The sequence below is a fragment of the Macrotis lagotis genome, chromosome 1, assembly GCF_037893015.1.
Source record: "Macrotis lagotis isolate mMagLag1 chromosome 1, bilby.v1.9.chrom.fasta, whole genome shotgun sequence".
Lineage (NCBI taxonomy): Eukaryota > Metazoa > Chordata > Mammalia > Peramelemorphia > Peramelidae > Macrotis > Macrotis lagotis.
Genome location: NC_133658.1, coordinates 899900551 through 899926375, shown reverse-complemented (window position 1 = coordinate 899926375; position 25825 = coordinate 899900551). Strand labels below are relative to the sequence as shown.

Sequence of the window (25825 nt, the reverse complement as noted above, 5' to 3'; positions counted from 1 at the left end):
CCCTGTAATTATCCTTACCCCTTCAGCCCCCACCACCTCCCCTCACTAGCCCTGTGTTCTTATCATCCATTCTGAGGATGGCACAGTGCCTCCAGCATCCAGGGGCCCAGCCCAGATCCTCTCCCAGGAGACTGTCCCCTCCTTGTCCTGGTCTGCTGGGTCACTGGCTTTGGGGAGTCCCCTTTGGCTGATGGGACTTCTCTTTCAGTGCCCCAGCTCAGCATGAGCAGTGTGGAATGTGTCACCCAAAAGTTGCAGCGCAGTTTCCAGGAGGCCTTAGACCTTTACAACATGGTGAGCCCGTTGCGCCAGAGAAAGGAAGGAGGTGGAAAGCCCAGCCTCCTCCTGTCCCCTGCTTCTTCCCTATTGATGCTGTTTGACCCCACCCCCTTCCCAAGCCAGGGCAAGCCTGGCCGCCTCCAGCTAAGAGGGCTGCCTTGCTGACAAAGCCTCTTTTCTCTTCCCCGGCTCTCCCAGGTGGTTTCCAGCCCCCAAGTGAGTGGGGAAGAGCAGAGAGTTCGAGCAGAATTGTCATCGACCTTCCAGTGGATACAGAGCCAGCTGGAGTCTGTGGCCTGGCTGTGGGGGGAGGAGGTGGCTCAGCCCCCATCCCCACCCTTGTCTCTAGCCCCTTCCCCAGCACCAGACTTGACTCTGGCCCCAGCCTCAGCCCCAGCTTCAGCCCCAGCCTCAGCCTCAGCCCCAGCCCCGACCTTGGCCTCAGTCTGGACTCGTTCCCCTTCCCCTGCAGTAAGCCCAGCCCCAGGCCTCCGGTCCCCTCTGCTGTGGTCTTTGCCCAGCTCAGAGGTCCGGGCCCTGTTAGAACATTACTCAGAACTGTTGGTGCAGGCTGTTCGAAGAAAGGCGAGTGGCAGGGAGGTGAGGGCGGGCCAGGGGAGCAGGGCCTGAGCGGCCTCTAACACCACTACCCCTTCTGGGGGGTCAAGAGCCATAACTGACATGACAACTTCTCTGCTCTGCTGCTTTTAAGGAAATGTCTATTTTTTAGAAAATAAACAACTTTGATGTGAGTGGCTCCTGGTGCCTCATCCCCACCCCTCTCTCATTGTAGGGCAGGGGGCTTTTCTCCCAGGCTCTTCTCTTCCATCTGGGAATTCCATAGAACCTTAACTTGAAAGACACCTTAGAGACCATGTTAGTCCACCCCCAGTTCCTGCCTCATGCATCTTCTCTGTAATGGTCCCAAATGGTCATCCACCCTTTTCAGGGGGGGCATGCCTTGCATAACAAGCCCAACTGGTCACTGTTAACAACCTTTGACCCCACATTGATTCCAGTTCTGCCCTAGTCGTCTCCTGGAGGACTGTTTTGTGTCCCATTCGCTCTTCATCTTTTCTCAGCCCTTCCCCAAGCTTCCAGTTGGCCAACATCCCTCTGCCCCAGGCAGGAGAGCCTAGATGTGGCTACCGTGGAGCAGAAGAGGCCCCAAGACTGCCCGGCCTCGTTCAGACACTAGTAATGTGGCCTCAGCAATGATTTCTTTGTTGGTTGGTCCACTGGTCCTCTCCTGTGAATACTTTCTAGATTTATCTCTCCTACCAACCCTATGCAGGTGATGTTCAGAAAAAAAAAATTAGGATGAAGAGAGCATGGGATGTGGGCAAGAAAATGAGTTCTGAGCTATTATGATGCTGGGCGTCAGAAGACTGCCTGGAGCCCGTTTGTCCACCTTCTGCTGGTCCTCTCCAACTTGAGCTGTGACCTTTGATGCCCACTTTTGAGTCATATAGCCCTTGAATCAACTGGTGAATCTGATTTCCCTGATTGTTTTTAAGGGGCTTACCCCTCGAGTGTGCCTCCCTGGCAGGCCCGTGGAGGTCCTGGGCCATAGAAACCTTTCACTCTGCTGGGGGATGACCGCCCCCCCCATTTTTACAAGTCTAGGTGTGTTTCTCCAAAACCCAATCCAAGGCCCCACCTGGGGCTGTTAAATCAGAGCTCCCCCACTTCACCCCAACTCGGAGACAGCTGCAGTGATTTGAATAACCTCTCCAGAGACAGCTTCCTCAGGGGCCGTTGGATGCTGTTCGGGGGCTGATTTGACTAGCAAACAGAACCCAGAGCCACTGTCAATTTAGGGAGTGGGCACCGTGACCCTTTGACGGGGTCACCCTCCCTCACCCAGCTCCTAGAGCCAAGGCTTTCCTGCGAGGGCTCTGGGAGGTGCCTTGGTTTCCCTCCGCCAGGGGCTAGCATCCGTCCTTCCTCCTGCAGAGTAGCCCATCGCCCCGAGAAACGGCCGAGGCTGTTGGTGCCGGAGGGAGGGGGCTGAGGTAACTGGAGCCGTCCGGGGCTCTGCTGGCCGAGGCCCAGCCCGGATTTGCATGGAGAGGATGAGGAGGTCTCGGCCGTCCTCCCCTACCTCGTGTGCCCAGGTGGGTAGAGCAGGAGGGTCACAGCCTCCGGCCTCCGGGCTCGGCGGTGCCAACAAGGGCTCCCTGGTGTTCCCCACCCCTCACAGGACATGCCTCGATCCTTTCTGGTGAGGAGCCGCCGGCCCCGGCCCCGAGACTGGGGCCACATCCCTGACCAGCACCGGGGAGACGCCTATGTGCCAGGTAACGGGCCCCTCTAGGGGCACGGGCGGACCCGGGGCTCCGGGTGCCGCCCTGGGGTGGGCGCCAGCGTGGGCCCCGCGGGGCCGTTAAGGAAACTGAGGCCGCGGGGGGGGGGGGGCTCCCAGCATCGGCCCACCCGCCCCGGCCTGCAGGGCAGCGACCCCCGGGCCTCTTCTTTCAGACTGCAGCCTGGACAGGGGGCCGGTGGAGGGCGGCGGCCAGGGAGGGGGAGGGGCCCTGGCCCCGGCCCCCCGCGGCGGGGAGCCCCGAGCGCCGGGCAGAGTGGCCGCCCAGGAGCCTGGGGGCCTGCGCTGCCCCCTGTGCCCCAAGGCCTTCCCGCTGCCGCGCATGCTGACGCGCCACCTCAAGTGCCACAGCCCGGCCCGGCGCCACGTGTGCAGCTGCTGCGCCAAGGGCTTCCACGACGCCTTCGACCTCAAGCGCCACATGAGGACGCACACGGGTGAGGGGCGCGGCGGGGGCGGGGCGCGGCGGGGGCGGGGCGGAGCGAGGCGCCGCCCACTGACACCCCCCCCCCCCCCGCAGGGATCCGGCCCTTCCGCTGCGCCGCCTGCGGCAAGGCCTTCACGCAGCGCTGCTCGCTCGAGTCGCACCTGGCCAAGATCCACGGGCAGCCCCCGCGCTACGGCTACCGCGAGCGGCGCGAGAAGCTGCACGTGTGCGAGGCCTGCGGCTACACGTGCGCGCGGCCCGAGGCCTACGCGCAGCACCGCGCGGGGCACGGCGCGGCCTAGCCCCGCCCCCGCGGGAGCCCCAGCCCCGCCCCGCCCCCGGAGCCCCGCCCCCTCCGGAGCCCCAGCCCCGCCCCTCCGGAGCCCCGCCCCGCCCCCGGAGCCCCGCCCCGCGCCGCCACCAGGCCCAGGCCGCTGCCGGAATAAAAAGCTTTATTGGGGAGCCGCGCGGGCGTCGGGGTCACTCTGTCCAGCGGTGGCCGCAGTGGGGGGCCGTGCACACGTAGTAGAGCCTCATGGCGTCCTGGGGGAGGGGCGGGAAGTGGAGGTCAGGGGCGCCCCGGGCCCCGCCCCGCCCCGCGGCCCCGCCCCGGCCCCGCCCCTCACCTCGGCCCGGGCGCTGTGGGACTGGAAGAAGACCGCCTCCTTGTGGCCGCACCTGGGGGGGCACAGCCGGTGGGTGGGGGCCCGGCGCCGCGCCCCCCCCACCCCCCCCCCCCCCCCCCCGCTACCCGCTACCCACTTCTGGCACGGGTGGTCCTCGGTCCGGGGAAGGGTCGGGTCCTGCGACACGTCGGCGATGATCTGGGTCAGCTCGCTGCGGGTGGGAGAGAGCACGGGGTAGCGGGGCGCTGCAGCGGGCCCCCCCCCCCGCCCCGCCCGGCGCCCCCCGCGCCCCGCACTCACTCCACCTCGTGCGTGATCTTGTTCACGTAGATGCAGCTGTTGTCCGCCTCCTGCTGGTAGTCACAGTTGCGGCACTGCGGGGAGGGGGGGTTCAGGGAGGGGCCCGGGGGGGCAGGAGGGCGGGGCTCTGGGGGTGGGGCGCTGGCGGGGGGGGGCAGGAGGGCGGGGCCCGGGGGCGGGGTCTCACCGCGTACAGCAGGATGCGGTTCTCCTTGTCCTCCTTGGGGTACAGCATGTTGTTGCTAGGGGCGGGAGGCTGGGGTCAGAGGTCAGTCTGCCCGCGCCGGCGCCCCCCGGATCTAGTCCTCCCCCGGCCCCGCCCCGGCCCCCCGGCCCCCCGGCCCCCGCGCCCCCGCCGTTACCACTCCTGGCAGAAGCGGATGCCCACGAAGCCCGGCTCGTAAGTGCCGTCCGGCTCCATGGCGAGGGCGAGCGCGGGCTCCCGGGGTCACTGCGCAGGCGCAGCTACGGGTCGCGGGAAGGCCCGGAGCCAGGCCCCGCCTCTCACCGCCGCGGGGGCGGGGCCCGTGGCCACGTGGTCGCGGCGGGGGCGCTTCCCGGGAGCCCCTCTCCTCCGCAGGGGGACCCTGAGGCCCCGCGGCTGCCTGGGTGGCTCAGGCCCCTTCCGAGCGCGGTCGGGCGTCCGCACGGTGCTGCGGGGTGGGGCGCGGTCCCGCCGCGGGACCCCATTTGTGGTGGGGACCCCATTTGTGGTGGGGACCCCGTCTGTGGCCCCCTCCGCAGAGAGGACCGCCCCTCCCCCCGGGAAAATCTGGACGCGCCCTGTCCCTAGGGAGCCGCGAGCTGAGTTGGGGTCCTCTCTGCTTGCTCTTCTTTCCTCCCCCTGAAAAGCCGAGGCTCCCTGAGGGGCCTGGAGGGGGCGGGGTGTGGTACTGGCCTCTGGGGATAGTGGTAGCCCCCTAAGTCTAGGCAGCAATTGGGTACACGCTGCCCCTCCCCTTGGGGCGTGGATCGGCCCCAAGGGGACCACCCCGATTCCTCCTGGACTGGGGGATGAATGGAAGGCGCGCCGTTCGCCGCCAGATGCTCCACCCCGCGCCATAGCGGAGCAGACACGCGCCGCGCATGCTTCCTGAGGCTCCGAGAGCCGCCTCCTGCCAGGTCCTCTTCGTCGGCTTCAGCCCGCCGTGGCCCTCGTCGATCCCGCGTTTCCATTGGTCATCAGAGTTCCGCTCCTGAAGCAAGGTGACGCACGATTGGCTGAGTCTCCGCGGAGGACCCGGATGAGCTTCACCATCTGCGGAAGGAAGGACGCTCTCATTAGGGGGCGGTCGTTCGGAGAGAGAGTCAAGCCCCGATTGGTCCGGGCGAAGAGGTTCGAAGCGGCGATTGGCTACCGGAGGGGTGCAGGGGGCGTGGCGAAGCTGCCCAGAGCAGTGACTGTGGCTGTAGCGCCGGCGGTGGTGGAGGCGGCGGCGGCAGCGGTTTCTCGCTGTGAGGCCTGAGGGGGAGCGAGGAGGCGGCGGCCGGGAAGGAGCACCCGGGCCGGGGGCCCTCCGCAAGCATGGATCTGGCCGGGTTGTCGGCGCCCACGGTCACCGTGTTTATCAGCAGCTCCCTCAACAGCTTCCGCTCGGAGAAGCGCTACAACCGGGGCCTCACTCTGGCCGAGTTCAAGGTGCGAACGCCGGGGAGGGCTGGGGGCGGGGCCTGGGGAGAAAAGCTGGGGCCGGGGCGAGGGGCGGGGCCGCGGCGGGTGGGGGCGGGGCGTCCGGGAGACAATGCCCGGCTGCGCCTGCGCGGGGAGGGCCGGCCGGCGGGGCCTGGCCTCAGGGCGCTTCCAGTGGGGCCGAGAGCCCCAAGGGACGGGTTGGGAGGGTGGGATTGCGGGGGGCGCCTCGGGAGCCGTACCGGGGGGAGGCCCACCGGGGCAGCAGAGGAGGGTTGGGGGCGAGCAGCATGAGTGTCTGCTGCACGCCCACTTTGGGACGGCTGAAGGACATTTGCCGATTTGAGATTGGGGGTCAAAGCAGAGATGAGGGCAGGGAAGCGGCGGGAGGCCGCGTGAAGCCTTGAGGGAGAAGAGAAGAAGGCCCAGCGCAGAGCCCTTGGGGGACACCCAGGGTCGGAGGTCATGATCTGGAGGAGCATCCAGAAAGCAGAAGAGGGAGAGAAGGGTGAACTGAAACCCTAGAGAGAAGAGACTGCCCAAGGGGACAGGAGAAGTCCAGTAGCATGAGTATTGGGAAAAGATGATTGGATTTGGCAACTGAGAGATCACTGTCCATTGGAGAGAGCTGTTTGCTATGGAATGATCAGCTCAGAAGCCACGTTGTAAAGCGTGAAGAAGAAAGGAAGGAAAGGCACTTATTGTAAACATCTAAAATCTACCCACAAAAGGGAGGAGAGAAATAAGACGATAACTAGTGGGAATGGAAGGACAAGGTGACAATTTTTTGAGGATGTTAGACATCAAGGCATATTTATAGGAATCAGCTGAGGACAGGGAGAAGCTAAAGCGAAGTGAGAGTTGGGATGATATAACCTACAGGAGTTCACCATTAAAAATTATTAAAAATGTGTTAACTTTCAGAGTTTTTCATAATAAAGGACAAACATTATCCTCCAGAGTTTGGCTTTAAGAAAGAGCAAAAAAAAAATTAGGTTAACATATACGTTTATTTAATATTTTTTGAAGTTCACTGATTATGAAGATATACATAGAGTCCAGCTAAAAACTGGACCCCCTCAAAAAAATGGAATTTGCAGAAGGATTCTTATACTTTTTCACTTTCAGAAGGCAGGATCTAAAAAGCTACTTCTGGTTTTGTCCATCTAGGGAATGACCCTCAATTTAGAATGGGGCAGGGGCAACTCAGCATGGGGTGAGGAGCTGGAAATTAGACATTTCCTTAAAAGAAGTGCCTTATCAGTTAGGCTAAAGACTTCCACATAGATATGAGAAACTTTCCTCTTAGGCTGATAAAAGATTTATTATTAGAGGTCAACAGATAGTAGAGGTGGGACCAGCTGCTGGAGGATTGAAGGGATGAGGCCGAGCTGTAGAAAGGAGGAAAGCCATCTCATTATGTGAGATAGGTAAAGGAATAGAGTGGCAGTGACGGGGATGAAGAAGGTGGAGCTCAAGGGGAACAACAGTTTCAAGATTCCTCAGCTTAGAGAAGGAGGGCAGAGATTAGAGGGGCATTGAATTAGGGAGGGGTAAGCAGATTTCTATATGGCATTGAAGGCTCAATTGATATTATACAACATAAATGGGCAGCTGCATGAAAGTCGGGGTACCAGCAGCGAGTGGTGGCAGTGAGCCAGGGGTTCAGGATGGACAAGGCCATGTCTTCCTTAGGCTAAGGGAATGGGAGCACTGAAGAAAAAAGGACAGTACAGACCTAAAGTGGTGTGTCAGATTCAGTGGGTCAAGATAGGGGGAGGATGACCTGGGAGAGATGGACCACAGATATTGGGGGTGACTTGTAGGTGACTGGGGGGACTCATAAGAGGAAGGGTCCCTGCAGTGCATCCTAGTAGCATGAGAGCAGAGACAGGCTGAGCTGGCATGGACTCTGGTCAAGAAAGATGAGAACTAGAGAAGGGCTGTTTGATTTGGCAATGAGTAAATCACTGGAACTTTAGGGAAGCTTTGGTTGGATAATGAAATTAGAAGGCAGGTAGCAGAGGGCTTTATGTAACTATGAGAGGAGAGGAGGGGGAGTTTGTTCTCATGTCACAGAGTGGAGGGACCGACCAACAGGGCATGATAGAATTGTGATTGTGGGCAGCAGGGAAGGAGCCAATAGAATGTTAGACAGAGTAGGGGTCATGGAAGAGGTGATGGCTCACTGTTACTTGCAGACTTTATCCAATGTGAAGCTTCCATAACTTAAAACTGCTTGAAGATTTCTATATGAAAGCCCTTCAGACCCCAACTCCTTCTGCCTTCCCAGTCTTTTCTCTTCCTTATCTCTAGCCTTCAGGTATTTGCCCTGGCAGTCCCCCATCCCTGGAGCACTGTACCTCCTCATCTTTGCCTCCAGCTTCCTCAGGTCCCAGATCCACTCCCTCCTTCAGGAAGCCTTTTCAAACCCCTGTCCATTATCTCCAGTTAATACCCCCCCAGTGTCTTATCTGGGCACGGTTGTTTGCATGCTGTCTTCCTCATTAGACTTGTGCCCAGGCCATTGTAAGTGCCTCATAGGAACTTATTGCTGGCCTTGTGAATAGTGAGGGAAGACCTGAGTGGTCTAGGAGGAGGAAGGGAAAAGGACCTTTTAGAGAAGGTCTCAGTGTTTTTTAATAAGACAAAGTTCTCAGCTGAGAAGGTGAGGGAGAGAGCCTCGGGAGGCTCTTGGTGCAGTGACTCTGGCTCTGAGGGGGTGAGCTCTATGGAGGGGCTGCCGAAGGTGGCAGTAGAGGGGCAAGGAAAGGACAAATCTGGGGAGAGAAGGGAAGATGTGTGGAGTGTGTCAGTGCCTGGTGCGGGGAGAGGGCTGATTCCTGAAGAGCAGACTTGGGAAAGTACCCGAGTTCTTCCATGCCCCAACCCCACCACAAGTACACAAGATATGCCTTCCCCTGGTTTCTTTCATGTAAACATTCTGGGCACAGTCAGAAGAAGCAGTCTTACTGCCTCATTCATTGACCAGTTGGACTTTGGGGTAACTCTCTTAATCATTCAGGTCTTAATTTCTTCATTTGTTCATTGCAATGTTGAGTCAGATCCTTCTAAGGTCATTCCTAGCTCTGACATGCCATGATTCATCATACATCCTGTCTCCTAGTGTAAGCTGGAGCTGGTTGTGGGAAGCCCAGCCTCCTGCATGGACCTGGAGCTCTACAGTGCCGATGACCACTTCTGCATGAAACTTGACCAGGATGATGCTCTGTTGGGTTCCTACCCGGTGGAGGATGGCTGCAGGATCCACGTGAGAACCATTCCCTCACCCTCACCCTGTCCATCTTTACAGTCCCTGGGCCCATTGCCATATTAGTCTCTGACATCCTTAGCCTCTTTGGTAGCTCTTGCATGCTTCTCCAGGTCTCTCTCCAGAAGATCCTGGGGGTGATTGTGCTGGAAAGGACCTTTCAGCCCAGACAGTTTTTGTATGGAAATGGAGGAGGGATGTGCCTTGCCCTGAATCTGATGGTGGTTAGGGATAGGCCTGGGCCTTGAAGCCCATCTTCTGCCTCTGTGTCCACAGACTTCCTCACGAACTTCTCAAGACTTCCAGCAACAACCATTTTCTGTTTCTGCCTGCCCTTGCTGACCCCATTCCCATTTTTGGCCTGAATGCCTCCCTGGATTCCATCCCTTGATGTGTTGCCATGCTCACAACTCCTTTGTTTGTTTGAAGCTGCCCTCACAGTAGGGGTCTGGGGGAAGGGGGAGGCCCCCCGGCTCAGGCACTCTCTCCCCACAGGTCATTGACCGGAGTGGGGCCCGACTGGGTGAATATGAGGATCTATCCCAGGTGGAGAAGTATGAGATGTCTCAAGCAGCCTATGAAAGCAGAGCTGGTACAGCGGGAAGAATGCTGGGGGATGGGGGAGAATTAGGGAGAGGCCAAGAGAAATTTAGGGGATGGGTTTGGAAAGGGAAGATGTAGAGGAAGGGACCCACCTCTAAATGGGAAGGATAGAAAATGAGGTTGGGGACAGGGGAACTGGAGGGATCTGGGGATCTGGGGGCTTAAGTCTAGGGCAGTGACCCCCCTTGACCCCTGGCCTCCAGACTCCGTACGCTCCTTCCTGAAGCGCAGCAAGATGGGCAAATTCAATGAGGAGGAGCAGAAGCGGCGGGAGGCCGAAGCGGCCCAGCGACTCGCCGAGGAGGAGGCCCAGGCCCAGGCCATCACAGTGGGGAGCCGCTGCCAGGTGCAGGCGGCCGGCCAGCCCACCAAGCGAGGCACTGTCATGTATGTGGGTAAGTCAATAGGGGGCCTTGAGATAGATCGAGGGTTGGCCTTCCTCTGGGCAGGTCTCCTCCCCAGCTGATTGAGGGCTTGTGAAGTATTTGCCTTGTGCCAGGCAGCCCTGGGGTACAAAGGCAGAAGGACTCCAGGCTTGCCTGACAGAGGTTTCCATTCTGACTGGGAAAACTATCTTTACAACATCTAAGTGAACATTGGGGATTAGGAGGGCCTCAGAAAGAAAATTTTAATAAAGGAGAAAGGAAAGGTGCACCTGGAATGGGGGTGGGGCAACTTGTGTAAGTCGCAGAGGTAGGGGATGGGGGGGTGTAGGGGGAGGGGGCCTGCCACCCCTGGTGATGTGCATGCAGGGGAGTGACTGTTGTTTTGGCAACAATTCTCCCTGTGGTAGTTGAGGGTAGAGGCTCATTTCAGAAGCTCTTTGAGGGGTCTGGTAGATGGGCCAGAGGAGAGGAGGGCAGAGGTGACAGCACTAGCTCCTCTGCAGCATGGCTCCATTCCCCCAGGGTCCTTTATAAACCTTGATGGACTAGGGAGATGGGGACCACCACATCGTGGCCCTGAGATCTCACTGAACTTTCTTTTGGACAGGACTCACGGATTTCAAGCCCGGCTACTGGGTTGGCATCCGCTATGATGAACCACTGGGGAAGCATGATGGCAGGTGGGGTGAGATTCTCTCAGACACCCAACCCTGAGAGTGTGTGTATGTGTGTGTGTGTGCATACATGTGTGAATGTGTGTGCAAACGGGTGAGTGTGTAAAGCAGCCCTGTGACTCCAGTATTCTCTTTGTCATCTACAGTGTGAATGGCAAACGATACTTTGAGTGCCAGGACAAGTATGGTGCCTTTGTCAGGCCACACACGGTGACCGTGGGGGACTTCCCAGAGGAGGATTACGGACTGGATGATGATGAGATGTGACCCCCCTGGTGGGGGTGGGGGATTAAACACTCTGGGGGGGGTTGTCCCCTTGGATGCAGCCTCCCCTTTTTTTTCCCCTCCTCCAGCCTGGGCCCCTCCCTCCTTTTCCATGTCTGTGGCGTATTCCCTTTTCCCTTCCCTATCTTGTTATGTTTTTTATCTTATATTCCCCTTGGCTCTTGTGAGGTTGTGAGACAAGTGAATTAAATGCCTCTAAATCCCTTGGAAGCAGCCTTGGTTCTTGGGGGGAGAAAGGGTATCGCGTGCTAAAGATGGTGGGGGGGGGGGAAGCATGGGGTCAGTGGGCCCTAAAGGCCAGGAGGAGCAGCAGGGAGCCTGGCGGGGAGATCAGCCTGTCCAGAAGTGGCAGAATGACGTGCTCACACCTGTGCCTTCAGAACAGCCTGGGGGCGAAGAAGAGAGAAAGGGGGGGACGGGTAGCTCATCTTCAGTGCTTGTTGGGTTCTGTTCTCTCATCTCTCACCGTCCCTTGGAATCAGAATTAAAACAAAAATCCAAATGAGCCGGCCAACGTCTGCGGTGCCCGACGCCCGGGATGCCCAGCTCTGCAAAGGGCCTAACGGGATCCTACATGGGGGTTCTCATAGAAACCGGCTCACACGCAGGCCGCCAGGGGGCGTCCCCGGACTTTGGAGTCGGGCCGCGGGCGCCTCCCAGCGCAGTGACCCTGACCCTGACCGAGTCCCCTGACCCCGGAGCCGGGGTTCCCGAGCACTAACTGGGGCCCCGAGGGGCCCGAACCCGGCCTGGGCCCGGCGGAGGGGGCGGGCCGCAGGGCTCGGCGGGGGCCGCCTTGGCCGCCCGTCCTCGCCGCTTCAGCCGTGATGGGCCACGTTCTTGTCCAATGGCGGGGTGACCGTTCGCCCTCCCGTCTTCGGTGCAGTCGCCCCCCGTATTCGGCTCCAAAGGGGGGTGTTGCGACCCCCGGGCCCGGCTTGGAGCCGGGCGGGCGCGGCCGAACGCCTTGGGCCGGTTTGGGTTTATCGGGCCGGGCCGGGCCGGGCCGGCTCCCGGGGGGGGGGGGGGCGGCGGGAGGGGCCGCCCGGGCCCCGCCACTTCCGAGGCCCCGGGGGGCGCAGGAGGCCTGGGGGCCGCGGCTTCCGGGGCCGGCCCCGCCCCCTCGGGGAGCCCCCAGTCCCTGGCGCTGCGGGCGGGGCGGGGGCGGGGCTCTTAAAGGCGCAGGCGCAGGCGCCGCGGGCCCTGGGCGCGGCAGGGGGCGGGAGGCCGGGCCCGTTAGGCGCGGGGGGCGCTAGGGCCGCGCGGACGCCCCGCAGGGACCGGCGCCTCGGGCGGGGCCGCCCCTGAGTCAGCCCGGCCCGGCCGGCCCCGCCCGCCCCGCCCGCAGCGCAGCGGCCCAGGCCCAGGCCCAGGGAGCCAGGAGCGCAGCCAGCCCGAGCCAGGCCGGGGTGAGCCCGCCGGCCCCGGCCCAGCCCCGGCCCCCAGCCCCGGCCCCGGCCCCCAGCCCCGGGTCCCCCAGCCTCGGCCCAGCCCCGGCCCCCAGCCCCGGCCCAGCCCCGGGTCACCCAGCCCCGGACCCCCTGCCCTAGCCCCGGGTCCCCCAGCCCCGGGCCCCCAGCCCCGGCCCCCAGCCCCGGCCCCCAGCCCCGGCCCCGGCCCCCAGCCCCGGACCCCCAGCCCCGGCCCAGCCCCGGACCCCAGCCCCGGCCCCCAGCCCCGGGCCCCCTGCCCCAGCCCCGGGTCCCCCAGCCCCGGACCCCCTGCCCCAGCCCTGGGCCTCCCCCACTCCCGGGTCCCCCAGCCCCTCCCGGGCCCCCCAGCCCCTCCCGGGCCCCCCGCCCCGACTGACGCCCCCCGCCCGCAGGTCCGCAGCCATGTTCCTGGTGAACTCGTTCCTGGGCGGCAAGGGCGGCGGCGGCGGCGGGGGCGCGGTGCAGGCACTCGGGGGGCTGCTGAGCGGCGGCGGCGGCGGCGGCGGCGGGGGCATCGGCAATGTCCTCGGGGGGCTGCTGAGCGGCGGCGGCGGCGCGGGGTCGGGGGGCGCCCGGGGCTTCCTGGGCGGCGTCATCAACGCCATCAGGTGAGCGGCGGGGCACCGGGCTCGGAGTGCCCCCCTGGGCCGAGCACCCCTGGGCCCGCCCCAGGCCTTCAGTCCCTTCCGAGGGGCTCTCCTAGGACCCTTTCGGCTCTAAATCTGTGCCCTCAGAATTGGGGACCCACCGCTGCGGGGTCAGCCGGGCCCAGAGAGTTTGGGGGTCGGGCAGGGGGGAGGGCACAAAGAGCAGCCCGGTTTGACCGCAGCGGGAAGGGGGGGGGTGATGCCAAGGGAGGCCCTTAACCAGGCGAGAGTTTTCCTGAGTTGAGGGAGCACGGCCCCCACCCTCCCTCCTGCCGGGCACCCCCTCCTGAGGAGGTCGGGCTGGGGCAGAGGGCAGTGGGACCACCATGCCTGGCTCCTGGACCCTGTATCTCTCCATCTCCTCGAGTGGGGCGGGGCGCGGAGAAGTGGCATCGCACTGGCCCCTGGGAGGCCGCTGCCCGCGGGCAGTGCGCCCAAGGATGGCGAAGCAGCTGTCCGGCCAGAGAAGGGCTTTCTGAGGCCGGGAAGGCAGGAGGGTATTAGTGACGCAGCAGCGCACCCCCTCCCGGCTTTCTGAGAACCTCTGTCTTGCTCTTGGAGCTGCCTAACTGTCCTCCACGGCTTTCCCCGCTTTGGCCCCTCCCCCGTTTTTGGATGGGGGTACCGTGTATCTAAACTTCACAGGAGAGTGGAAGCTTCTTGAAGGCAGGGACTCGTGGATGAGGGTTTTACAGAATAGATGTTTAATTGAACAGCCGCTTGCTTGGGCAAGAAATTCGGCCCAGGATGGAAAAGATGGAAGGAAGTTGGGGGGGGGCGGGGCAGCAGATCTGCTCCCAAGACACTTTTAAGCTTTCACTTGTAGATTAAGGAAGAAATGACAGGCTAAAGGAGGGGAATCAGAATGGGGAGCCATTTTAGAGGACAGGAGGATTTTGGTTTGGAGACAACGTCCTCCTTCCTTCTGGAAGACCATGACATCAGGGAGGTGATGCCATGATAAGCATGAACCGGTTTTTGATGATGAGGAGGCGCCAGGCTAAGTCACCAACCTCACTTTCTCCTCCAGAGTTGGGTCCACTGGCCAAATATGAATCAGGACAACTAGCGATGGCCCCGAAAGAGAGACAGTCAGGGTGAAGTGTCTTGCCCAAGGTCACACAGCCAGTAAATGGGTCAAATTTGAACTCAGGTCCTCTTGACTCCAGGGCTGTTGTTCTATCCACACTGAGATCAAATGAAAAAATAAAAGAAAAAAGTTATTAAGCTTTCTGTGTGTGAGGGAACTGGTACTACAGACTAGGGACACCAGCAACTGAGCAAGACAGGTTGTGTTGTCACTTTGAGAGGAGGTCTCAGCTGCAAGTCACATGTGAGATGGAGGGTCTAAAGGTGTCAAGAATGAGCTTGTAATCATAACAAATATTAATAGGCATTATGGTGAAGGGGCAACATGGGGTGATGGTTAGAGGGTCTGCCTCAGAGTGAGGGTCCAGATTCAAATCCTGAGTCTGACCCTTTCTCACCACATTCATCCAAGGCAAGCCATGGAACTTTTATAAGACAATCACCTCTATTGGTGGAAGAGATTTTCCCTATTTGACAGAGTTCCCTATAACTCTCTAAATTATGGGCCCCAGGGGCAGCTAGGTGATGCAGTGGATAGAGCACCATCCCTGGAGTCAGGAGGACCTGAGTTCAAATCTGACCTCAGACACTTCATCATTACTTAGCTGTGTGGCCTTGGGCAAGTCACTTAATCTCATTGCCTTGCAAAATCCTAAAAAGAGAAAAAGAAAAGAAAAAAGGAATTATGGGCCCCAGCCAAAGAATGCATGTTGTTTTCAGGGTATTTTGATCAGAACCAGTGTTCTCTTTGATGTTGGGTAAGAAAGGCTTCTCTACCAGTGCAAAACTGAAGCAATCTCATAGAGTTGTTGGGGCCACTGAGACTGTGTCATACAAGGTCACAACCAGGTCTTCCTGGCCCTGAGACCAGCCATTATCTACACTGCCTTAATTGTTTTACATTGTTGTTGTTCAGTTATTTGGATCCGACTCCCTCTGACCCCATTTGGGATTTTCTTGGCAAAGATCCTGAAGTGGTTTGCCATTTCCTTCTCTTAACTCATTTTACAGATGAGGCAAACAGGGTTCAGTGTGAGGGTGAATTTGAACTTGGGTTTTCCTGGCTCTAGACCCTGTACTCCATTCACTTGGTCACCAAACTGCCCCTTATTTTACGTACACAGAATCGTCCCTGCTGTCCACCAGCCCCAAACATCCCTCTGTGGCAATGTGGAATCTCCCTTGGTTGATACAGAGCTTAGCTAGAGGTTGGAAAAGTTATCGTCTTCATTATCTCATTGAACTTCTCCACAATTCTTCCAGGTGGACTTAGAGGTTTTATCATTGAAGAAGGCCCAGAGAGGTGCTGTTAGCTGAGCCATGGTCTTAGTGTGGGAAAGGGTCAGAATTTATATGTAGAATGGGTATTGTATTTTTTGTATTCTCAGTGGTTTGGAGAAGGGTGGAAGAAGAGAGAAAATTTGGAACGAAAATGTAAAATTTTATTTAAAAAAGGGAGAAGGGCCAGAGGTGAGATTGAACTCAGCTCTTCCTACCTCTTAAAGGGTCTTGGGCTCTTGAGTTCTGTGGAAGGACGAGGTTGTGTCAGCGCTGACTTTTCCCCCACTCTCACACTTCCCACTGACCAACATTTTGCTTAGGAAATGTTTGGTAGTAAAACCTCTAGAAGAAATGGGTGCAGGACTCTTCCTCAGTTTCCCCCATAAGAACTGGCATGACTAGGTTTTTCCCTATGGCTCCTTTTGCTCTTTCATAGGTAGGTGAGGGGGTGAGAGCCGGAACCGTGCCTGGAGGCCTGGATTAATGAGACAGATAGATGACTCACCGAAGGCAGGAAATGACTACTCACCTTACGGTTAGGCCAGGGTTGTTGGAAGGAACCCCAAGTAGACTCTTGGGTGGCAATCAGCCTGTCACCCCGGGGATCCCATCAGAGGCCCTGATATCAGGAAGGCTGGGAAGGAAAGCTGCTGGCTCCTAGGATTAAGACCTGGCCCTCTAATTTGTTGCATTTTATTGAACTGTATAATTGGTTTCCTATGTAGTTATTCATTAAAAGACATGCTTCTAGGAAGTGGGGCAGAGGGTTTACCCAACTTCCAGAGGGCACCCCTTCATTTTACAGATGAGAAGACCCAGATCTAGGGAAATGAAGTCTTTTGCTCAAGGTCACCAAAATAGTAATGGGCAGATGTGAGGGTAGGAGATTTAACTGAAAAGCAAAACTCTGAACGGGTTAGTTCATTAATGATACTTCTGCTGTCATGGGCCCTGAGAAAGGAGAGGCTTGGACCATGGGATGGAGGAATCAGGCTCCTTCCCCTACTCCCCCTCCCCTTCCAAGGACCTGGGAGAAGGGGATGTGAGGGGGTGCTTAGGGTCAGCTTCCAGCAACAGGTATCTGCTTTCTAAAAGAGATGACCAAGATCCTGCTAAAAGAGGGGGGAAGGGCTTGCCCAGGGGAGGGCTGGCTGCTTCTGTGGAATGCTGCTTGAACCCTTCCATGGAGGATTGGGAGGGTTCTGTGGGGGTGGGGCAGTTATCAGGAAGTGACTATGATTTTTCATCAAACAAAGGAGCATCAGTGAAACCCTTCAGTTGGGGTTGGGTCCCAAATGTGTGTGCGCTTGAGAGGCAGGTCTGGAGCCAGTGAGTGGAAAATTCTGGGAGGGTCAAATCTAAGGGGAGGGCAGCATGAGGGGCTCCTGGGTTCTTGGCAGGGATCTGACCCTGGCTCAAGTGTAGGTGGGGTGTCACTGGGGCCTGGGCAGAGAGGCTCTTCTGGAGGTTGCCAGACCGGTTTTATGGAGGGGGCAGGGCCAGTCTCTTCCCCTTCCATGACACCCCCTTCCCCATTCTTTTCTCTAGTGAAGCTGCTGCCAATTATAACCCAGAGCCCCCGGTAAGTGAATCCCTTCTTTTCACACCCAACTCCTCTGCCTGGGGTGAAGGGGCACTCCAAGGGAGGGCATGCCTGGGTTCTTGGGTTACAAAGGGGACTTAGTGGAAGGAAGGTGCTTTCTCCTCTGACTCTGCTCTTCCCCCCAGCCTCCTCGATCCCACTTCTCCAACATTGAGGCCAATGAAAGCGAGGAGGTCCGGCAGTTCAGGAGGCTGTTTACCCAGCTGGCAGGAGTTGTGAGTGCCCACCTTTCTTTGCCCAGGCCATCCCTTCCATCCCTGGGAGCACCCCTAAGGATGGAGAGACCCCAGAGTCTGGGCCCAGTCTTTTTCCTTACCCCTGTCCGCCACGTTAGGCCTCCTAGGAGGTCAGGGACCCCTTCCTCTTTCCTCTCCTACTGCCCCAATCTCCTAACCTCTCTCCCCAGGACATGGAAGTCAGTGCCTCTGAACTTATGAACATCTTGAATAAGGTGGTGACACGACGTGAGTGAGGGCCTGGGGACCCTGGGGGGGAGAGGGCTGGACTGAGACCAGGGATAGTTGAAGTCAGGGGAACTTTGACCTCGGACCTTGGCATCTACAGATCCTGACCTGAAGACTGATGGTTTTGGCTTGGACACTTGTCGGAGCATGGTGGCCGTCATGGATGTATCCTTGGGACTTTGAGAGGAGGCTTTGAGGGGCATGTCCTTTGGGGGACTGGGGAGGGCCCCCCATCTCTGGCCTCTCGTGCATGACTGATTTATGGCACCCCTTCACATGATGGCCTCCCTCCCAATTTGAGCCTTAACTTCCTGCCCAACCAGAGTGACACCACTGGCAAGCTTGGCTTTGAGGAGTTTAAATACCTTTGGAACAATATAAAGAAATGGCAGGTGGGCCTGCCCCTTGGATCAGTCTGCCTTTCCCATCCCCAGCCTGCCCTTCTCCTGCCCGCTGGGCCCTTCCACCCACAACGTTCCCCTCTCATCCCCCAGCCTGCCCTTCTCCTGCCCGCTGGGCCCTTCCACCCACAACGTTCCCCTCTCATCTCCCACTGCCTGGGCCTTTTCCCAGTAGTGGATTTGGGACGGAGCTGCCCCTCCCCACCTTCCTGTGCTCTTCTGATCTCTCCGTCTCCCTTCCCTTCTTCAGGCCATCTACAAACAGTTCGACTTGGACCGCTCAGGTACCATCGGCAGCAATGAGCTTCCAGGAGCCTTTACAGCTGCAGGTTTGCCAGCCCTGTTTGGGGTGCAGTGGAGGTGGGGTGAGCCCCGAAGGGGAGATAAGCTGGACTGAGGATTTTAAATCTCAAAGCTTTGGGAATAGACAGGCTTGATCATCATAGGAAGCCAGGCCATGTAGGGGTGACCATGGTCCCTCAAGGGGCCTGTGGATGTGGCCCAGGGTGGGGTCTTTGACCTTGGATGGGAAATATGTTCCTTCCTTCTTTTCAGAAACCTTTAGAGTGTAGGTCACAGAAAGGATTCTGAGAAGGGTCCCCAGAGTGGGGCTCGTGATCCCAAAACGATGGGTCTTGAACCTGATTCCATTTGGAATCAAGATCTTTAGGAACGCTACAGTGATCAGCAGCTGATCCATTACTGGACGGTGTTTGATCAATATAGATTTAGTCGATCACTCTCCTCAGAGGAGGGACTCCCTTCCTCAGTACAGATCGCAGCCTCTCTCCTCACCCGGACCTGCTCCTACTGGGATTCTTCTCCCTTGTCTTCCGGATAGTCATGGGCTTAGAGCTGAACCTCAGGGCATGGCTTATCCAACCTCCTTATTTTATATAGGGAGAAACTGAGGTCTAGAGAAGATTCCAGGGATTCAGGGGAGACCTGGGTTCAAATCTTGCCTAATCCTCAGTTTTCTCATTTATAAAAGGGGGGAGTGAAGCCTTGCACCCCCGACCTTGGGAGGTTGTAGGGAACCCACGTGTAAATCGGAGCACTGTCATCACGGGAGCAATTAAAAACTGGTCATTAATTCGGTGACATCCAATCCTTCCCTCTTCCAACCAATACTCATTTGGCAACTGTATGGCCGGGCCCCAGGTCTGCAGCCTTGGACACTTATTAGTGCTCAGGGGCTCGTATTCATGCTAAGCTATAAAGCCCCTGTCCTCCAGGAGCTTACGGTCCAAGGCTACCCAGCCTCAGCGGGTGTGCACCAGACCCCAGCTGGGTGGCCTGGGGCCAGTCCACAATCTCAGCCTCAGTTTCCTCTTCTGTAAAATCGAGGGCGATCTTCACTGCCATCTCCCAGAGGTGTTGAGAGGATCCATGAGATGGTGTCAAATACTGTACCTAATGCCGGACTCGAACCACACGATCTGGGTTCCGATTTTACCTTGCTATTTATTTGCTACCTGTGTGACCCTGGGCTAGTCAGGCCCGTCCTCCTGCAGGAGCTGGATCTGTGACCAGACCCCAAGAGAATGGAAGTGTTGGGGGATGGCATGTGTGGGGGGTCCTCAGTGGGTTGGTCTCTGACCCCTGTTGGGCCCCCAGGTTTCCAGCTCAGCCCAGAATTGTACCAGATGATCATTCGGCGATACTCGGACGAGGACGGGAATATGGACTTTGACAACTTCATCAGCTGTCTTGTGCGCCTTGACGCTATGTTCCGTGAGTGAGCTGGACAGGCCAGGAACCCCCCCCCCATTCTGAGCCCTTGAACTTTGCCGGGGTAGGAGGAGAGTCCATTCCCAGGCCTTCCTATGACATGTCATTCTCCCACTCCCAACCCAGGAGCCTTCAAGTCTCTGGACAGAGATGGCAGTGGCCAGATCCGGGTGAACATCGAGGAGGTGAGGGCCAAGCCCTGGGCCGGGTTGGGGGGGGGGCTGCCCTCTCAGCCTGCTCCCATTTTCCTGGGGTGGGGGTGGCCTCTGGGCAGGGCTGAGGGAGCCCTCCCATTTACTCCTCCCTCCTCTTCCCGTCTACAGTGGCTGCAGCTGACCATGTACTCCTGAGGCCCCTGTATGTCCATCCACCTGACTGGTCATCAGGCTGCTCCCCACCCCCAGGACAAAGGCTGCCAGGAAGCGGCCCTCCCCTTCCCCTGCAGTTCTGTCCATCTCAAACCATGTGGGAACCCTCTGGCACAGGTCCCCTAGACACTGACTCTGGGGTGCCCCTCCTACCCGAGTGTACCAGCATGGCCCCACCCCGACCTCACCACTCCAGAACGTGCCAACCAACCACATGCTTCCCCCATACTTCCCAGCACCCTTGGAAAGATATGCTCTGAACGTGCAGCTGCTGTACCCCCATACATGTCACATGCTCTAAAATGCCAGCCGCACGCTTCCCAGCATTACTCTGTGCTGCCCCAGCTCCCCTGCAAACACCCCCCACTCTAACATGCCTGTCACTGCCCCAGAATCCCTGTAAATGTTACTTGCTTTATCATGCTAGTCACATGCTCTGACATGCCAACCAGGTGCCATGCTGCTCCCACAGGGTTCATCTGGGGTCGAGTGCCTTCTCCCACTCCCCGTGTGCTTCAGGCCCCCCGTCCTCCTCTTGGGGTGAGTTAGGAACAGGGCCAGAGCTTCGGGGTTGCCCTAAGCCCAGAATAAACAATGGTCACAAGACACAAGGGTCACCAGACCCCTCGTGATGTTCATGATGCGCCACCATCTTTGGGGGAGGTGGGGTCCTCAGCATTGCTGGGGGGGAGGCTTCTGGGGATCATAGGGGAGAGGTGATACCAGACATGAACCCAGAGCTGGTATAAGCAAGTTTGGGGGGGGGTCAGAAAGTGTTTATCTCAGTGTACCTGCCCTGGCAGAGAGCCTGAGACCTGTGTCTGGAGGCCACAGCTCTGATTATCTTGAGGAGGGAGGGTCTTCTCCCTGCCATCCCTCCTTTTACTAAAGTGGAGATGGGGAGGGGGCAGGAAGCTCCTCCCAGATTGGCATAGGTCTGATAAGGGGTTGGGCCCTGCCCTTGGGGGATGATTTCTAAGCCCATTCCCCTCCCCCCTCACCTGCTTGACCCACAATGGTCCTCCTGGACCCAATGGTTCAGAGACAGAATGTTCCAGCAGCTGAGAAGAGCCCTGGCCAGAAGTACCAGCCCTAGAGTCAACCTGGCCCTCGGGCATCCTCACCCCGCTGGTTTAGGGCTCAACTGCTTGGGTCTTGGATATCCATCCCCCCCCCCCCCCCCCCCCCGTTTGGGACCCTACATCAGCCTGGGCCTCAGGCCATCCCCACCCCCCTGGGTTTGAGCCCCATTTGGGGGGAGGAGCAGCTCCTGGGAGCCTGGCTTTAGTATATTCAGATTCTCCCATCTGCCTCCCTGAATCCAGGCACAAACCCTCGAGAGGTCTAGAGGCTCAGAATGCCAGGCCCCAGGTCGCTGCAGTCACTTCACACACAGACCTGGGACCTGACCGCCTCACCCCAGGTCTCATTTGCTGTGACCCCCATCCCCACTGTGACCCAGGTAATCCAAGGTGGTGGGTGTCATCAACTGGGGGAGGGACAGATGACTCTAAACAGAACTCCAAAATAGTAATAGGGGGTCAATGGTGTCAAGGAGTGGGTGGGGGGGGACAGTTACAGGAGTAACTGAGGAACACAGGGTCATATCAGATGCTGCCCTCTTCTCTGGGAAGGATGCTTTTTTCTAGGGACCCTGCCAATGTCCCCAGTTTTTCCCTAGGACCCGCAGTGTCCCTGAAACCTATACTTAGCATGTCATCTTCCACTGTAAACATGGTCCTGGGAGCTTGGCTCCCGAAGTGGGGTAAAGCAGGCATCCTGCTCTGAAGCCACCGTTGATGGACAGACACAGACTCTTGGTGTGGATTAGCATTCTCCCAACTAGGGGGTTTATTTCCACCCAGGCCTAGTCAAGCCTTTCCTCTTGTGTGAAGTTCTAGGGTCCAATCTCATTTCTTGTGGGGGAAGGAGGCCCAGCCAAGGCAGAAGAGGCTATAACTCGTACCTGGAGGAGGGGGATGGATGGAATAAGAGAAGGAAGTGAGGGGTGCCCTTCCCCCCAGAGACCCAAGGTTCAGCCCCCCACTACACTTCCCACATGGAGGCCAGGTTCCCCAGGCCTTGGACAGAGAGCATCCCCACCCCCAGCCAGTCTGGGCCCCAGTTTCATCCGTCCTCCCCAAGCCTCCCCCTCCACTCACCTCCCAAGCATATGGCCATAGTTAATTTGTAGAGGAGGTTGTCTAGGGATCCCCCCTTCAGATGGACTGGGAGGTCATTGTTTTCCTAAGATGGGGAGAAAGTCATTAAACATGAAGGACAAACCCCCCCCCCAGTTGGGACTCCTGAAGGTCACCAGGCAGGCTTCTCTCAGCCAGGTTCCAGAAACTGGGGTCTCAGGAAATGGGGGGGTTCCTGAGGGAAGATGTGAGATCCCCAAATCAAGGAGCCACTTTAGGCGAGATTGTAATAGGGTATCCAGGGAAGACAGCTTAGGGGGACGGGGATTCACCTGGAAGAGCTTTTGTTTTTCTCCTACTTTATTCACAAACTGGCGTCTGGCACTGGAGCTGAAGGGTCGGAACATCTGGGATATCTGCAAGGGATGGATCAGAGGGGAGAAAATTGAGAGGGGAGGCTCCTGGGGGCAGCTAAGGGCTCCAGTCCTAAGGGTCAGGTTCCCCAGAGTTCTAGTTCAGGAGGTGAAAGGCCAGGAGTGTTCCTGGGGCCTTGACCGGGCGTTTATTTAGCCACTGTGTTCCGGACAGACAGACATAACGGGGTGGCCCAGTGGGTAGAGCCCCGGGCCTGGCAGCAGGAGGAACCAGGTCCAAAGGTGACCGCAGACGCTCACTAACCCGTGACCCTGGACAAGTCACTTCACCTGTTCACCTTCAGCCACTGGAGTAAGAAACGGCAGATCACGCCGATATCTGCCGGGAAGACCCCTGGCCAGTCTTGGGGTGATATGGGCCACGGGGCACCCACCGCCCAGAGGTGAAAGCCTGGGCTTGGGCCCCACCTCCCAGGGGGGCGTCTCCATGCGTCTCAGCCCCCAAAGTCAGGGGGCTCGCTCTGGGGGCTGGGTCCCGGTGGGTCCCATCTCAGGGGGTCAGAGGGCACTTCCCCCTCCTACAGGGCCCCATCTCAAGTAGGGGCCCCCTCCCAGGGGGGCGTCTCCATGCGTCTCAGCCCCCAAAGTCAGGGGGCTCGCTCTGGGGGCTGGGTCCCGGTGGGTCCCATCTCAGGGGGTCAGAGGGCACTTCCCCCTCCTAGGGGGTCCCATCGCAGGTCGGGGGCTCTCCCAGCCTGGGCGGGGGCTCAGCCTGGGGCCGGCCGCCCCGGGGGAGCCGGCTGGAGGTCAGGGGGCCCCGCAGGCTGGGGGGCCCGGGGCGGCTCCGCGGGTGTCGGCCCCTAAGGTCGGAGGGGCGCCCCTGCGAGGGCGGGGGCCGGGTCCGAGCCCCCTCCCAGGCCCAGGGGTCGGAGGGGCCCCCAGGTCGGCGAGGCCGGCGCTCGGGCTCACCAGCAGGCCCCGCATGGCGCGTCCGGTGCCCGTCCCGTCCGGCGCGGACAGCCCAAGGGCACGCGGCGCCCAGCCCCCACCCGGGGAGCGGGCCCGGCTCCAGCCGCAACAGCTGGGGGGCGGGGCCTGCCGGAGGGGCGGGCGGATTGGAGGAAGGCTCAGGGATGGGCCAATGAGCGCAAGGGAACTCCGCCCCTCCCTGCGGCCTCCTGGGCGAAGAGGCTGCGCCCCGCGCTGGGCGGAGCCAGGACTGGCCGGCGGGCCCATCCATCTAGAGCTTTGCGTTCCCATTGGCTGGAGCGCGCGCGCCCCGCAACGGACTAGAGAGGCCTGGGCCCGGCCGGGGGAAGCCATCCGTGAGCTCTGGGCAACGGCCGGGGGCGCCGGCGCCCCCGCTCTCAACCCGCGCCCATCCCCCGCAGCCGCGGAGCGAGCCCCCGTTGTCTTAGGCGCCCCTGCCGCCCCTCGGGGGCTGGCGCTGCCTGCCGGCCGCACCGCCTCACTTCCCCGAGAACTGACCTCTTCATCCTAATTAGAGTCGGGGCGGCTAGGGGCCGCGGGGGGCGGAGCCCCGGCCCCGGACTCAGGCGGACCCGGGTTCAGATCCTCAGACACACCTCGCTGTGTGGCCTTGGCCAAGCCACTGAGCCCCACTGCCTTGCAAAAACCTAAAAAGGTAAACGAAAGACAAGTCTTGGGATAGGGGAGGTCCCCTTCGGGGTCAAGGGTCAGGGCTGCATTTAGGGCCTGCCCAGATTTAGCTGCCCCTAAGGGGTATGGGTGAGGCTTGAGCCCCCCTGGCTTCCCTCCTCCAGTTCCATTTCAGCAGTCAACGTCACATGAGAATATTGACTTCCAAGACAAAGCAAGAGGTGGGGGGGACCCCCAAACTGACCTCAGTTCCTTCACCATTCTGACCGGACCAAATCCATGTCCAGATGCAGGTGACTACCAGAGGACCCACAGTTTAGGCTTCTTCTAACTACAGAATGAGTGAGAACAAAATAAAGTGCCCCACGCACAGGCATCCCTCCTTAAGACCTTCAAATCCAACAAAGCCTCCTTTTCACCTGGATCTGGGTGACAGCTCCTCACCCCTCGGGGCAAGGCATTCTGGAGCAGCTGGCACACTCAACTTGGCTCAGCTTACCTCCAAAGGGCAACAGAGGCAAAGAACCAAGGCCCCTCTTGGACTACCAGCATGGTCTCCTCCCATGCAGAAGCCCTCCCATGCCAGCTAATACTATTAAAGAATTTAGGGACTTAAGAATTTAAGTGATAGCAGGGATTTTTTTTTTTATTGCAAAGCAATGGGGTTAAGTGACTTGACCAAGGTCACACAAGTAACTATTAAGTGTCTGAAGCTGGACTGGAACTCAGGTCCTCCTGATTCCAAGGCCGGTGCTCTATACGCTGTGCCGCCTAGCTGCCCCAAGCTGGGATTTTTAAAAGGTTAAACAGGAGATATAAACAAACATTAAAAGTTTACTCATTTGATCCTCACAATAAGCTTGGGAGGTAGGTGCAATTATCTCCATTTTACAGAGCAGGAAACTGAGGTAGGGGTCAAGTGACTTGCCCAGGGTCACAGCCTCCTTTAATTTAGAGGCCAAAAGTCTTTGTAACTGGCTATTTAATTACCAATTGGACCCTGGTGCCCTCAGGTTCATGTCAGTGGGGAGGCTGTCTACCAGAGACACCCCACAGAGTTGGGTGGGTCTGGAACCTCCAAACATTTTTAGGGACCTTTTTGCTTTAGACTTATTACTCAAATGCATCTAATTGAACACAAAAGCTAAGCGCTAAGCCCAGGGGGCAATGTCATTTTTTTTATCCTGAAGACATTAGACACATTCAAGACCTTGCAAACATATCTGAACCAACAAAGTCTTTGTTCAGGCTTCAGGTCTACCCTATACATTCTAATTAGTTGGAAAGACCAACACAGACACAAGAATAATTTTCACACAAAAAGTCAAAAGTGGCCTGGATGTGCCTCACATTGTCACTAAAGAAGAGAGCTGGCCTTGGAGGATCCCCCCCACACCTTGAGTTTGCTTCATTTTTGCAAGGTTTGGGGAAAGCAGCAAGACAAGGGAGGAGGGTTTTGTTGTTTTGTTCTTGCCCAAGAAATATATGGCAATGTCTGGTACAGAAGAGTCCAGGTGTGAAGTAGAGCTGGCAAGAGAGGGGGTGAAAGTCTGGAACCAAGACTGCAATCTTGGTACAAGAACTAAGAACTAGAAAATGGAAGGACCAGAGAGTGAAGACTGCTGTTGGCTCTGATTCTTTTCAAAAGTACATAGTAGGGGGGGCTAGGTGGCGCAGTGGATAGAGTACCAGCCCTGGAGTCAGGAGGACTTCAGTTCAAATCCAACCTCAGACACTTATTAATTACCTAGCTGTGTGGCCTTGGGCAAGTCACTCAACTCCATTACCTTGTAAAAACCTTTAAAAAAAGTGCATAGTGGTTCCCTATGCCAGAGAGCAGGAAGACCATGGCCAAGTCCCAAAACT

At 58.5% G+C, this 25825-nt stretch overlaps 5 protein-coding genes across 8 annotated transcripts in view; 3 read left to right on the top strand and 2 right to left on the bottom strand.

The window, feature by feature from the left end:
- WDR62 (WD repeat domain 62) overlaps positions 1–3342 on the top strand; it is a 35939-nt gene extending 32597 nt beyond the window's left edge. Inside the window, exons 31-36 of one of the 2 annotated variants that reach the window (XM_074218814.1) lie at positions 209–294; positions 478–594; positions 2241–2396; positions 2483–2579; positions 2761–3042; positions 3126–3342. In XM_074218814.1, coding sequence (XP_074074915.1) covers positions 209–294; positions 478–594; positions 2241–2396; positions 2483–2579; positions 2761–3042; positions 3126–3334 — 947 coding nt within the window. In that variant the 3' untranslated portion in view covers positions 3335–3342. Of the gene's footprint in view, positions 1–208; positions 295–477; positions 595–2235; positions 2397–2482; positions 2580–2760; positions 3043–3125 lie in introns of those variants that run through there. The other variant, XM_074218815.1, reaches the window with a different exon arrangement.
- A 125-nt stretch (positions 3343–3467) lies between these two features.
- Positions 3468–5596, bottom strand: POLR2I (RNA polymerase II subunit I). 3 transcript variants are annotated; one of them, XM_074218820.1, is made up of 7 exons: positions 5317–5580; positions 4321–5216; positions 4146–4200; positions 3959–4008; positions 3795–3869; positions 3659–3710; positions 3468–3575 (listed from the first exon to the last, which is right to left on the bottom strand). In XM_074218820.1, the coding sequence occupies exons 2-7, from the start codon at positions 4377–4379 to the stop codon at positions 3513–3515; spliced, it is 354 nt and encodes a 117-aa protein (XP_074074921.1). In that variant the 5' UTR covers positions 4380–5216; positions 5317–5580; the 3' UTR covers positions 3468–3512. The 3 variants fall into 3 exon arrangements, with proteins under 3 accessions (XP_074074921.1, XP_074074920.1, XP_074074919.1); XM_074218819.1 differs by having other exon boundaries at positions 3959–4032; positions 5317–5568; XM_074218818.1 differs by lacking the exons at positions 3468–3575; positions 3659–3710; positions 3795–3869; positions 3959–4008; positions 4146–4200 and having other exon boundaries at positions 4391–5216; positions 5317–5596.
- TBCB (tubulin folding cofactor B) lies at positions 5348–11017 on the top strand. The gene is made up of 6 exons (XM_074218817.1): positions 5348–5597; positions 8716–8859; positions 9355–9451; positions 9666–9857; positions 10456–10528; positions 10669–11017. The coding sequence occupies exons 1-6, from the start codon at positions 5484–5486 to the stop codon at positions 10787–10789; spliced, it is 741 nt and encodes a 246-aa protein (XP_074074918.1). The 5' UTR covers positions 5348–5483; the 3' UTR covers positions 10790–11017.
- A 1082-nt stretch (positions 11018–12099) lies between these two features.
- Positions 12100–20435, top strand: CAPNS1 (calpain small subunit 1). Its single transcript, XM_074218816.1, has 11 exons — positions 12100–12216; positions 12633–12848; positions 16806–16839; positions 16986–17075; positions 17267–17324; positions 17425–17489; positions 17648–17716; positions 17976–18054; positions 19343–19459; positions 19583–19641; positions 19780–20435. The coding sequence occupies exons 2-11, from the start codon at positions 12643–12645 to the stop codon at positions 19804–19806; spliced, it is 804 nt and encodes a 267-aa protein (XP_074074917.1). The 5' UTR covers positions 12100–12216; positions 12633–12642; the 3' UTR covers positions 19807–20435.
- Positions 20436–21647: 1212 nt separating this feature from the next.
- On the bottom strand, positions 21648–23815 carry COX7A1 (cytochrome c oxidase subunit 7A1). Its single transcript, XM_074218813.1, has 4 exons — positions 23309–23815; positions 22298–22381; positions 21987–22071; positions 21648–21790 (listed from the first exon to the last, which is right to left on the bottom strand). Exons 1-4 carry the CDS (start codon positions 23660–23662, stop codon positions 21735–21737), a joined length of 579 nt encoding a protein of 192 aa, XP_074074914.1. The 5' UTR covers positions 23663–23815; the 3' UTR covers positions 21648–21734.
- Between the last annotated feature and the right edge of the window lie 2010 nt (positions 23816–25825).

What these genes read in the sequence shown, in the direction of transcription:
- TBCB (XM_074218817.1), top strand. Translation starts at nt 5,484, where the DNA reads ATGGATCTGGCCGGGTTGTCGGCGCCCACGGTCACCGTGTTTATCAGC. An exon ending in AGCCTATGAAAGCAGAGCTG is followed by an intron (nt 9,452 to 9,665) that starts GTACAGCGGGAA and finishes CCTGGCCTCCAG; the next exon opens with ACTCCGTACGCTCCTTCCTG. An exon ending in CTGGGGAAGCATGATGGCAG is followed by an intron (nt 10,529 to 10,668) that starts GTGGGGTGAGAT and finishes TGTCATCTACAG; the next exon opens with TGTGAATGGCAAACGATACT.
- POLR2I (XM_074218818.1), bottom strand. Translation starts at nt 5,485, where the DNA reads ATGCTTGCGGAGGGCCCCCGGCCCGGGTGCTCCTTCCCGGCCGCCGCC. An exon ending in ACGCCCCCTGCACCCCTCCG is followed by an intron (nt 5,217 to 5,316) that starts GTAGCCAATCGC and finishes TTCCTTCCGCAG; the next exon opens with ATGGTGAAGCTCATCCGGGT.
- CAPNS1 (XM_074218816.1), top strand. Translation starts at nt 12,643, where the DNA reads ATGTTCCTGGTGAACTCGTTCCTGGGCGGCAAGGGCGGCGGCGGCGGC. An exon ending in GAATAAGGTGGTGACACGAC is followed by an intron (nt 17,325 to 17,424) that starts GTGAGTGAGGGC and finishes TGGCATCTACAG; the next exon opens with ATCCTGACCTGAAGACTGAT. An exon ending in GCGCCTTGACGCTATGTTCC is followed by an intron (nt 19,460 to 19,582) that starts GTGAGTGAGCTG and finishes CTCCCAACCCAG; the next exon opens with GAGCCTTCAAGTCTCTGGAC.
- COX7A1 (XM_074218813.1), bottom strand. Translation starts at nt 23,662, where the DNA reads ATGGCTTCCCCCGGCCGGGCCCAGGCCTCTCTAGTCCGTTGCGGGGCG. An exon ending in GCGCCATGCGGGGCCTGCTG is followed by an intron (nt 22,382 to 23,308) that starts GTGAGCCCGAGC and finishes CATCCCTTGCAG; the next exon opens with ATATCCCAGATGTTCCGACC. An exon ending in AAAAACAAAAGCTCTTCCAG is followed by an intron (nt 22,072 to 22,297) that starts GTGAATCCCCGT and finishes TCCCCATCTTAG; the next exon opens with GAAAACAATGACCTCCCAGT.